This window comes from Scyliorhinus torazame, chromosome 12 (assembly GCF_047496885.1).
Source record: "Scyliorhinus torazame isolate Kashiwa2021f chromosome 12, sScyTor2.1, whole genome shotgun sequence".
Lineage (NCBI taxonomy): Eukaryota > Metazoa > Chordata > Chondrichthyes > Carcharhiniformes > Scyliorhinidae > Scyliorhinus > Scyliorhinus torazame.
Genome location: NC_092718.1, coordinates 210,568,225 through 210,581,241, shown reverse-complemented (window position 1 = coordinate 210,581,241; position 13,017 = coordinate 210,568,225). Strand labels below are relative to the sequence as shown.

General features: G+C 47.3%; 1 protein-coding gene across 1 annotated transcript in view; it reads left to right on the top strand.

Moving 5' to 3' along the window:
- The window catches only part of LOC140386944 (multidrug and toxin extrusion protein 1-like), a 63,176-nt gene extending 54,897 nt beyond the window's left edge, over positions 1 to 8,279 (top strand). The window contains exons 15-17 of the mRNA XM_072469861.1: positions 437 to 531; positions 861 to 942; positions 7,530 to 8,279. Coding sequence (XP_072325962.1) covers positions 437 to 531; positions 861 to 942; positions 7,530 to 7,768 — 416 coding nt within the window. The 3' untranslated portion in view covers positions 7,769 to 8,279. The remainder of the gene's footprint in view (positions 1 to 436; positions 532 to 860; positions 943 to 7,529) is intronic.
- The last annotated feature ends 4,738 nt before the right edge of the window (positions 8,280 to 13,017 follow it).

The window sequence follows — 13,017 nt, the reverse complement described above, 5'->3', positions numbered from 1 at the left end:
AAAGGGGGGATGTCACTGATATCCACATCAGCATATCATGGTGCAATCACACACACACTGATGGACAGGCAGTTGGACCAACCAGCACACACACAACATCGCAGCCAATCACCAGTGAGAGCACACGCACTATAAAACAGGGAACACCACAGTTCCCGCTCATTCTACCAGGAGATAGCTCAGAGCACAGAGCTCACAGCGTGCCACTCAGACACACACCATGTGCTGAGTGCCTCACTAAGATAGTGAAAGGGCTGGGTCCACAGGTTAGCTGGTGAAGCACGAACCTCAGCCAGCAGTTAGTAGTTGTTCTTGTTCAAGACAATAAAACAGAGTTGTACCATCTACAGCCGTGTTGGTTCATTTGTGTATCGGAACACCCAACACGACACCAACATCTTTGCTCCATATTCACTGCACCATTGTTATTTTGCAGGTATCGTGTCCGGAATGCTCGTTAGTGTGTTTGTCCAATTAGTATTTTATTTGATAGCGATTTCCAGGATGAACTGGAATGAAGTATCTGATGAGGTAAAAGCAGATAATAAAGATTATTTATTACACCAAGTTTTTGCATAAAATATTCTTTTGTCCCCCCCCCCCCCCCCCCCACCCCCCCCACCCAGCTCCTCGTACTGTGCACTGTACCCCATTGGCAGAATGAACAGTCAGGTAATCTCCTAGTTATTTTGCCACCCAATAGGAATGTGTCAACTCTTTGATCTGAGTTTCCATTCCGGATGTCGGGTGAGGGTTAAAAAATGCACTAAAATACGGTCTGGAGACTGTTTTGTACAGAAAGCGTTGCCTCTGTTGTGTCCCTCCACGGTTTTAATGCTGGTTTTTGGGTTTTGTTTAAGGCTCTGGTTAACGCAGGTGTGATGAGAGACGTGGACACCTCGACCGGAACCTTGGCTGGTCAAACCCAATATCTGTCAACAGGTAAAGGAGGAAGTTGTGCTGACTTTAAACCATTCCCCATAAGGAGTTTATTCCAAGTTGTAATTTAGTTCATCGAATTTCCATCCCAATAAATAGGAATGGAAAAGAAGAAAAATGAACAACGGACGTGGTACAGGTTAATTTCCTATCACATGTTGTGTTCATATGAGCCTCTTAACATTGTTGAGCAGGCTACAGACTGTACCCTGTGTAGACAAGGATTAGAGAACTTGTGTATTGAAGTAATTTATAGGATAAAAACATGAATCGCAGAAAATAGGAGCAGAATTAGGCCACTCGGCCCATCGAGTCTGCTCTGCCATTCAATCCTGGCTGATATTTTTCACATCCCCATTCTCCTGCCTTCTCCCCAAAACCCCTGATCCCCTTATTAATCAAGAACCTATCTGTCTCCGTCTTAAAGACACTCAGTGATTTGGCCTCCACAGCCTTCTGCGGCAAAGAGTTCCACAGATTCACCGCCCTCTGGCTGAAGAAATTCCTCCTCATCTCTGTTTTAAAGGATCATCCCTTTAGTCTGAGATTGTGCCCTCGTGTTCGAGTTTTTCCTACTTCTGGAAACATCCTCTCCACATCCACTCTATTCAGGTCGCGCAGTATCCTGTAAGTTTCAATAAGATCCCCCCTTATCCTTCTAAACTCCAACGAGTACAGGCCCAGAGTCCTCAACCGTCCCTCTTACGACAAGCTCTTCATTTGGGTTCATTCTTGTGAACCTCCTCTGGGTCCTTCCAAGACCAGCACATCCTTCCTTAGAAACGGGGCCCAAAACTGCTCACAATACTCCAAATGGGGCCTGACCAGAGCCTTATACAGCCTCAGATGTACATCCCTGGTCTTGTATCGTAGTCCTCTTGACATGAATGCTAACATTACATTTGCCTTCCTAACTGCCGACTGAACCTGCACATTAACCTGAAGGCAATCTTGAACAAGGACTCCCAAGTCCCTTTGCCCTTTTGATTTCCTAAGCATTTCCCCATTTAGGGCAGCCCGGTAGCATAGTGGTTAGCACAATTGCTTCACAGCTCCAGGGTCCCAGGTTCGATTCCCGGCTTGGGTCACTGTCTGTGCGGAGTCTGCACGTTCTCCCCGTGTGTGCGTGGGTTTCCTCCGGGTGCTCCGGTTTCCTCCCACAGTCCAAAGATGTGCAGGTTAGGTGGATTGGCCAAGCTAAATTGCCCTTAGTGTCCAAAATTGCCCTTAGTGTCGGGTAGGGTTACTGGGTTATGGGGATAGGGTGGAGGTGTGGGCTTGGGTAGGGTGCTCTTTCCAAGAGCCGGTGCAGACTCGATGGGCTGAATGGCCTCCTTCTGCACTGTAAATTCTAGATAGAAAATAGCCTACCTATGCCTCCATTTCTCTTTCCAAAGTGCATAACCTTACACTTTTCCACATTGTATTCCATCTGCCACTTCTTAGCCCACTCTCCTAGCCTGTCCAAATCCTTCTGCAGCCCCCCCCTGCTTCCTCAAAAATCCTGTCCCTCTACAAATCTTTGTATCATCTGCAAACTTAGCAATAGTGCCTTCAGTTCCTTCTTCCGAATCGTTAATGTCTATTGTGAAATGTTGTGGTCCCACTAGTCACCGGCTGCCATCCTGAAAAAGACCCCTTTATCCCCACTCTCTGCCTTCTGCCAGTCAGCCAATCTCTATCCATGCCAGGATCTTACCCTGAACATCATTGTCTCTTAACTTATTTAACAGTCTCCTATGCGGCACCTTGTCAAAGGCCTTCTGGAAATCCAAATAAATCACATCCACTGGTTCTAGAACATAGAACAGTACAGCACAGAACAGGCCCTTCGGCCCTCGATGTTGTGCTGAGCATTGTCCGAAACCAAGATCAAGCTATCCCACTCCCCGTCATTCTGGTGTGCTCCATGTGCCTATCCAATAACCACTTGAAAGTTCCTAAAGTGTCCGACTCCACTATCACAGCAGGCAGTCCATTCCACACCCTAACCACTCTCTGAGTAAAGAACCTACCTCGGACATCCCTCCTATATCTCCCACCCTGAACCTTATAGTTATGCCCCCTTGTAACAGCTACATCCACCCGAGGAAATAGTCTCTGAACGTCCACTCTATCCCCCTCATCATCTTATAAACCTCTATTAAGTCGCCTCTCATCCTCCTCCGCTCCAAAGAGAAAAGCCCTAGCTCCCTGAACCCTTCCTCATAAGACCTATCCAGCAAACCAGGCAGCATCCTGGTAAATCTCCTTTGCACCCTTTCCAATGTTTCCACATCCTTCCTATAATGAGGTGACCAGAACTGCACAATACTCCAAATGTGGTCTCACCAGGGTCATGTACAGTTGCAGCATAACCCCGCGGCTCTTAAACTCAAGCCCCCTGTTAATAAACGCTAACACACTATAGGCCTTCTTCACAGCTCTATCCACTTGAGTGGCAACCTTCAGAGATCTGTGGACATGAACCCCAAGATCTCTCTGTTCCTCCACATTCCTCAGAATGCTGCCGTTGACCCTGTAATCCGCATTCAAATTTTTTCTACCAAAATGAATCACCTCGCACTTGTCAGGGTTAAACTCCATCTGCCATTTTTCGGCCCAGCTCTGCATCCTATCAATGTCTCTTTGCAGCCTACAACAGCCCTCCACCTCATCCACTACTCCACCAATCTTGGTGTCATCAGCAAATTTACTGACCCACCCTTCAGCCCCCTCCTCCAAGTCATTGATAAAAATCACAAATAGCAGAGGACCCAGCACTGATCCCTGTGGTACACCGCTGGTAACTAGTCTCCAGTCTGAAAATTTTCCATCCACCTCCGCCCTCTGTCTTCTATGTCATAGCCAGTTACTTATCCATTTGGCTAAATGTCCCTCTATTCCACACCTTCTTACTTTCTTCATAAGCCGACCATGGGGAACCTTATCAAACACCTTACTAAAATCCATGTATATGACATTAACTGCTCTACCTTCATCTACACACTTAGTTACCTCCTCAAAGAATTCAATCAAATTTGTGAGGCAAGACTTACCCTTCACAAATCTGTGTTGACTATCCCGGATTAAGCTGCATCTTTCCAAATGGTCATAAATCCTATCCTTCAGGACCTTTTCCATTAACTTACCGACCACCGAAATAAGACTAACCGGCCTATAATTACCAGAGTCATTCCTATTCCCTTTCTTGAACAGAGGGACAACATTCGCCACTCTCCAGTCCTCTGGCGCTATCCCCGTGGACAGTGAGGACCCAAAGATCAATGCCAAAGGCTCTGCAATCTCATCCCTTGCCTCCCAAAGAATCCTTGAATATATCCCATCTGGCCCAGGGGACTTGTCGACCCTAAGGTTTTCCAAATTGCTAATACATCCTTCCTCAGAACATCTACCTCCTCCAGCCTACCCGCCTGTATCACACTCTCATCCTCAAAAACATGGCCCCTCTCCTTGGTGGACACTGAAGAAAAGTATTCATTCAATGCCTCTCCTATTTCTTCTGACTCCATGCACAAGTTCCCACTACTGTCCTTGACCGGCCCTAACCTCACCCTGGTAATTCTTTTATTTCTCACATAAGTGTAAAAAGCCTTGGGGTTTTCCTTGATCCGACCCGCCAAGGACTTCTCATGCCCCCTCCTAGCTCTCCTAAGCCCTTTTTTAAGCTCATTCCTTGCTACCTTGTAAACCTCAAGCAACCCAACTGAATCTTGTTTTCTCATCCTTACATATGCTTCCTTTTTCCTCTTGACAAGACATTCAACCTCTTTTGTGAACTATGGTTTCCTCACACGGCCATTTCCTCCCTGCCTGACAGGGACATACCTATCAAGGACACGCAGTATTTGTTCATTGAACAAGCTCCACCTTTCATTTGTCCTTTGTCTAACTTCCTTGTTACCTCATCAAAGAACTCAAACAGATTTGTCAGACATGACCTCCCCTTGACAAAGCCGTGCTTACTCAGTCCTATTTTATCATGCACTTCCAAGTACTCCGCGATCTCATCTTTAATAATGGACTCTAAAATCTTGCCAATGACCAAAGTCAGGCTATCCGGCCTATAATTTCCCGTCTTCTGCCTCCCTCCCTTCTTAAACAGCGGTGTTACATTTGCCACTTTCCAGTCCTCAGGGGCCCTCCCTGCCTCCAGTGATTCCTGAAAGATCACCACCAATGACTCCACAATTTCCTCAGCTATCTCCTTCTGAACCCTGGGGTGTAGTCCATCCGGTCCAGGTGATTTATCCACCTTAGTACCTTTCAGTTTCCCCAGAACCTTAGCCTTAGTGATGGCCACAACAATCATCTGTGCCCCCTGATTCTCCTGGAGCTCTGGCATCCCACTGGTGTCTTCCACCATGAAGACTGATGCAAAGTAACTATTCAGTTCATCTACCATTTATTTGTTTCCTATTATTACTTCTCCAGCCTCATTTTCCACTGGTCCAATGTCTATTTTTGCCTCTCTCTTACCTTTTATATATTGTAAAAAGACTCTTCCTATCTTCCTTTATATTAAAAGCTAGTTTGCACTCATATTTCATCTTCTCTCCCCTTATTGCTTTTTTAGTTGTCCTCTGCTCGCTTTTAAAGGCTTCCCAATCCTCTGGCTTCTCACTAATCCTCGCCACTTTGTATGCTTTTTGTTTTGCTTTTATGCTGTCCTTGACATCCCTTGTCAGCCATGGATGCCTTGTCCTCGCCTTAGCATGTTTCCCCCTCCTTGGGATGAATTTCTATTGTGCCTCCCTAATAACCGCTCAAAACTCCTGCCATTGCTGTTCCACTGTCTTCCCTGCTAGGCTCCTTCTCCAATCAGCTCTGGCCAGCTCCTCCCTCATGTCTTTGTAGTTACCCTTATTTAATTGTAATACTGTTACATCTGATTGCAGCATCTCCCTCTCAAACTGCAGGGTAAATTCTATCATATTGTGGTCACTGCTCCCTAAGGTTCCTTCACCTTAAGTTCTCTAATCAAGTCTGCCTCATTATGATGCCTGATCACACAATTCATTAACCTGCTCCAGCTTTGTCCCCATATTCTTTGATCCATTTTGTCCCAAGAGCCACATCTCACACCGTCTTGAAAACATACAGGTCTGGATTCTCCGCCCCACGCTGTTCCCCGATGGGATGGCGAATCGAGCATCAGGGGAAAATCGGAATCGATGTTGGGCGCTGAACCGAGCGCGATGCCCCGACGCCCCGCCCCCCCCCCCCTGCCCCGCGCTGGGAGCAGTCTTGAAGTCCACGTCTGCGAGGCGATGGAGGGAAGTAAATGATTGCAAATAGGATTTAATGACCGATTTGCGTTCATTTAGCGGACCCGGCGCCCTGTGCTCCGCCCCCCCCCCCCCCATTATTCACCGGTCCTCGGGACTGGGAATCATGTAGGCGCGGATCACTTGTGGTCTCTGCCAGCGTGGCCCCTGGCGTGGTGGACCTCGCGGTGGGCCAAGGGGCTAAATCCTGAGGGGGGTTGACCCCAAGTCCATCCGAGGGCCACCCCAGACCCACAATGCCCTGCCTGCCCAGTCCTCTTCTACCTAATAAGAAGACACCCCCAATGGGCCCCTGTTATAGGCAGACCCCTCCCCCCCAGGACCCCTGTAATAGGGAGACCCGTCCAGGGATCTGTGTTAGGCAGACCCCCCCCAAGGGATACCCTGACTAAAGGGACCACCCTAAGCCTGTGGTGTGACCACCGCTCTATACATGCTATCCAGGATATTCTCCATGTAGATGTTGCTCCACTATGACTCCAGTCGCTGCCCCAGCTCCAAAATCCAGGATCAAAATTAAAAGCTTCAACTTGAGGCACTTCCAGCACACTTGCTGGCTCCTCATGTTCCATTCTGGAGGTGATCCTAACTTCCCACACAGAGCAGCAAGAGCACACCCTGGCTTTGCATTCTCTTGCGTGAGTCAGACCTTTGAATTAAACCTTTTGGGGGTGGCACGGTAACACAGTGGTTAGCACTGCTGCCTCACGGCGCCGAGGACCCAGGATCGATCCCGGCCCCAGGTCACTGTCTGTGTGGAGTTTGCACATTCACCCCCTGTCTGCGTGGGTTCCACCTCCACAACCCAAAAGATGTGCAGGGAAGGTGGATTGACTATGCTAAATTGCCCCTTAATTCAAAAAATTAGAACTTAATTAATTAATTAAACCTTTTGGAAGATACTTAAATCAATTACCATCAATTATTCTCAGAGTCTTCTTCCCTGGTCCTCATTACTGCAGAATATAGCCTTTACAAACTATATACCACAAATTGTAGACCTTTTAGCTGCTTCCAATTACCTGGTGTCACTTCTGAATCCGGCATCACCTCAGTACCGCCAAATTCCGAGTCAGCACTCCGCTCCCAGTTGCACTGTATTTCGTGCTCTTTTATCTCCCTGGCTTCGTGGCCATGGTGCTTATGACAAGATCGATCACCTGTATATAGATCATGTGGTATGACCCACGGCTGGTTCTTCTGCAGGAGATCATTAGCCTGATCACCAGCCCTCCTAAAATTATTTGGATTAACAGGTACCATCATGTTCTTACAACTTTTCAATGTGACTTTCCTCCACAGGTGTGGACACAGGAAAGAGTGCAGCGAATCCCGTTCCCAATGGCTGTGTATTGGAACCAAAGATAAACAATGGCCGGGTGACAGAAGAGTCTTCCATTCTGGACGCTGGAGTCACCACGGTTGGAGAAATCCTGTCCACAAAACAACTGATCATTCGTCGTGGCCTGGCCTTCCTTTCAGGACCACTCATCCTGGCAATTGGACTGGCGATACACTTTAGTCTTGCAAAGGACCCGTAGATCCCAGTGAACACTGTAGAGACAAAGCAAGATTATTGTCTGCCGCATTAACAGTAAGATTGTGTTCAAAGGACAACAGAGGGCAACTCTCCGCACCTTTTGGGGCCAAAGCCTCACCTTGAGGGGCTGGGCCCGCCGACCGGCGCAGCGCGATTCCCGCCCCCGCGAATCTCTGGTGGTGGAGACTTCGGGACACGGCGGGGGCGGGATTCACGCCAGCCCCCGGCGATTCTCCGACCCGGTGGGGGTTTGCAGAATCCCGCCCCATTTTTCCAACTAAGGGACAATGTGGTGTGGCCAATCCACCTGGCCTGCACATCTTTGGGTTGTGGGGGCGAAACCCACGCAGACACGGGGAGAATGTGCAACCTCCACACGGACAGTGACCCCGAGCCGGGATCGAACCTGGGACCTCAGCGCTGTGAGACTGTAGTGCTACCCACTGCGCAACCGTGCTGCCTTAACAGAGGTCAAAGTTAACAGCAAAACCTGTTGCTACTGATGAACTCCAATCTACTGTCAAAAAAAAATTATAAAGAAAGAATTATGAAATTGTTAACAGATTTCCATATGTCTCATAGAATCATAGAATTTACAGTGCAGAAGGAGGCCATTCGGCCCATCGAGTCTGCGCCAGCCTTGGAAAGAGCACCCTACTTAAGACCACACCTCCAACCCATCCAGGCCCAGCAACCCCATCCAACCTTTTGAACACTAAGGGCAATTTAGCATGACCAATCCACCTAACCTGCACATCTTTGGACTGTGGGAGGAAACCGGAGCACCCGGAGGAAACCCACGCTCACACGGGGAGAACGTGCAGACTCCGCACAGACAGTGACCCAAGCCGAGAGTCGATCCTAGGACCCTGGAGCTGTGAAGCAACAGTGCTAATCACTGTGCTACCGTGTTAAAGGCATCTGTCATCACATCTTCATGACCTTTAAACAGGACACACAAAGCCTTCATATGTTGGGAAGGATAGGCTCGCCGTGCAAAATTCTGCAAGTCCTCACTTAGGAGCATAGGGACAGGACTAGACCATTCAGCCCCTCAAGCCTGTCCTTCCATTCAGTGAGATGATGGCTGATCTGTGGGCTAACTCCATATACCTGCTTTTGATGCATATCCCTTATTATCTTTGCATAATATAGGGGCTGGTTTAGCACAGTGGGCTAAACAGCTGGCTTGTAATGCAGAACAAGGCCAGCAGCGCGGGTTCAATTCCCGTACCGGCCTCCCCGAACAGGTGCCAGAATGTGGCGTCTGAGATTTTTTCACAGTAACTTCATTGAAGCCTACTTGTGCCAATAAGTGATTATTATTAACCAAAATCTATCTAGCTCAGATTTAAATTTAACAACTAATCCAGCTTCAACTGCTGTTTGGGAGAGAGTTCTAAACCTCGACCTTTACATGAAGAGGTTCTTCCCTAATATCTCTCCTGAACGGTCTGGCACTAACGTTTAGACTATGCCCCCTAGCTTTAGAATCTCCAACCAGTGGAACTAGTTTATCTTTATCTACCCTGTCTTTCCCTGTTAATATCTTGAATACCTCGATCAGATCGCCCCTTAGCCTTCTCAGTGAGCTACGTGGAACGTGTGCTACCTTTGCGTCCTGTGACTTTTAACCTTGCGGGCCAGAGTTTGTCAGCGAAACATTGGCATAGTGCTAATGTCACTGGATTAGTAATCCAGAGGCCCAGGCTAATGTCCTGCGGGCAGAGGGTCAAAGCCCATTGCAGCAGCTGGGGGAAGTTAAATTCAATGAGTGAATCCGGAATCTAAATCCAGCATCAGCGATGGCGACCTTGGCAACTGTGCTACAAAAATCGTTATGGTTGCTACAGTATGAAGCTTCCTGTAGCCAGCTGGCTCTCTTCACTGTTTGATTAACTCGACTCAGTATATTTTAAAGGAACAAATAAAAACTCTTTATCTGAATTTGGACAATGATAAACCAGGCGTTGTTTAAATAAAGCCCTTGGGTACAGACTGCAACGAAAGGAGAAAATCTCCCCAACAGTCTTAATATCGGGCAACAACTATTTCTATAAACTCTTAATGGTTTTGTTGAAATACTCACAGCCTAGGCGCCAAACAATTGGTTAGTCCTGATTAACGTTCATAGATCCGAAATCGATTGAGTAGTTTCTCATCAGAGGGGAGAGCACGGTGCCAAGAGAGCTCTCTGGCATCGCTGAATTCAATGAATTTAAAGCGGGCTATCAGCGGCGTGCGCAGCTGCATGGCTGCCTCGCCGGCTGCGGTAATGGTGTTGCGTACCCGTGCACCCCGACCCCACAGCCCACCTCCTGGCCACTCCCCACTACTACCCCGTCCCCCACCCCGGCCCTAGAAGGAGGCAGGCACCCCCCCCCCCCCCCCCCGGCAAGCGGCACGACGGTCGGCGAAGTATGCCGGTGTTGGACACCGTCTGTGTGCCCTCTCTCTCTCTCTCTCAGCAGTCACCATGCCTTGGTTCACATTTTTTCAGAGCACACGTGGACCGTGCCGTCGGGAACTAGGCCCGTCGGAGGCGGAGAATCGCGGGTGGGCCCGCTAATGATATGCAAATGGTGTTTAAAGTACCCGCTAATGATATGCAAATGGTGTTTAAAGTACGCGCAAGGTGCAATGCAGTGATGCCATTTTCGAGGGAATGAAAACTCGCGACTTGGCATCAAACCGGCGCCTGCCGCGATTTTGGCTTCGGAAGCTATTCCCCACCCAATTGGCATTCCCGATCTCAGCGCTAATGGGGAATCTCGCCCGCTGTCTTTCACGTAAGGCCTGTTTGCTCCCTGAAATGGATGTAAAAGATCTGTAGTATTATTATAACTATCTGCATGGCAAAGGTTAATGTAGTACCATGAATAGCCACTCGAGGGAGCTGCAGATGCTATTCTACAAAGCAGTGATGCTGGAACTTAGGGGAGCAGTAAGCAGGACACAGCTAGTGAAGGTCATCAAAGCAGTTAGTGTGAGAAGGTTAGATTATAGTTTATACCAGTAGTGAGATTAGCTTTAGGTAAGTGTAGTTAGATGTTATTGATCAATTCTGTATTCCAAAAGGACTAAGTGTTGAAACCCAGTTTAGTAGTGTAAATAAAATTATAGCTTTGTTTAAGTGAAAGCTATACTGTGGTCTTTGTGGAACACTACGCCAACCACCCTAAATAAGCAACACAAAGAACTCCACATGGTACCAGGAGTCTATTCCTTGAAAGAACCAGTAATTAGATTAGTGTAAAATAGCATTGGAGATTGAAGAAAGCAATCCAGAAGCTTCAACTCAGAACAAATCTGCAGTAAAGACTGAGCAGAAGATGGAAGGTCTCAAGACACCTGACCACTTCAAGACACATGGTAAACTATGCTAGAATTGGGCTTTCTTTAAGCAACAGTTCAAAGTCTTTATTTCTGCCTCCACTCTAGAAAATGCATCAGATCAAGGTAAGGTAGCTCTCCTACAAAATTTGGCTGGACCTGAAGCCTTAGAGTTATTCAATTTGTTTTAATTCAGTGCCGATAAGGACAAAAATAAATACAGCATGGTGCTCCAAAAGGTTGACACACACTGTAAGAAACAGGCGAATGAGGCCTATGAGCACTGCATGTTTTGGAAAAGGCTGCAGCTTAGGAGAGAGTCAGTGGATTCCTTTGTCACAGCTCTCAAGCTCCGAGCGCAGTCCTGTAATTTTGCTTCAGCCTCCGAGTCTATGCTGCGGGACCCAGTTGTGTTCGGAATAAACAATGAATGGTTGCGCGAGAAAATGTTGAGAAAGCCGGTGTTGTCGATTGAAGACGTTATAAATAAGTGTAAGGCCGGGGAGCAGGCATCCAGCGAGTATGCCAAATTCGTGGCTAAGAAAGAAGCGTGAAATCAATAAACGTGGCCGATGCCATTAATCCATTAAGGAAACGGCGTACAACTGCCGGTGGCCATTTTGATTGTGACATCACGTGTGTGATGGCGTGCACAAGCTGTGGACACGCCCACAGTAAAAGAAAATTGTCCAACGAGAGGGAAACATTCTTCCAAGTGTGGTAGACTGAATCACTTCGCAGCACATTGTCGTTGAGAACCAACTCTTCCAGTATCCAAATTTAAACAGCATTATAGTGATGCCAGACAGATCCAAAGTGTGCACAGTGTTGAGCAAAAATCGAAAATCATGAAGGACAGAGAGGATTGCTCACCATATTCACTTTCAGAAACCTTCATGACAGAAGCCATTACCAATATTGATTTATTGGATCGAGAAGAAAGAGCAATAAAAACACTCTCAAAGATAATAAATGAGTGGACTGTCTCACTTGAAATAAATGGTGAATTGATCCCATTCAAGATTGACACAGGAGCGCACGCAAATATTATCACGTTCCGATCTTTAAAACAAGCAATCAGAAAGCTTCTGTTATAGCAGTCCGCCTGTGAGTTCAAAGAGTCCAAAGGTAACACGATAGCTACAAAGGGGTCATGCTGTCTTGTCGTGAAGAATGGGAAAAGAGATACCCATCGACTTTGAGGTAGTAGAGGGTCAGAAATCTTCATTGATTGGTGTTGCTGCTTGTGAAAGATTGCAGATAGTTGAACGGATTCATTCAACCGGTACTTCAGATGACACAGATGAAGAGTCCAGGGAAGATCTAGGTTATGTGAAAGACCTCTCCAAAGCTGAGACTGATGATGGACCATCAGGCAACAAAGCTTCGATGATGCTGAAACATCAGACTACACAGTAGTCAGACTACTGATGCTGAATCATCAGAACCCAAATTAGTCCGAATAGTGGAATTGCAAGCTCGTTTAATTTCTAAGCTACTACCAGTATCTGATCGCAAACTACAGACCATAAAAGCCGAAACTGAAAAGGACCTGACGCTCCAGAAGGTAAAACAATACCTCAGAGAAGGATGGCCTGCTGGATGCAAATCACCCTTTCAAAACATTAGAGATAATCTGACTGTGGTGAATGTATTATGCCAATAATCCACCATTGTATTTGTATCTGTGCTGTTGCCCTTGTAATTGTATCTGTACTGTGCTGTTGCCCTTGTGGGCTCCTCTTATGGGCCATTGTATGGCATTATCCATAGGGGAACATGGTGGGGCCTGTATGGGCTCCGCCCATGGCTCCTCCCTTTGAAGGGAGGTATAAAGAGCAGTTGACCTGGAGGCGGTTCTCAGTATTGGATCAGTTGCAGGCAGGCACTGTTCTAAGTTGATTAAAGCCGCAGTTT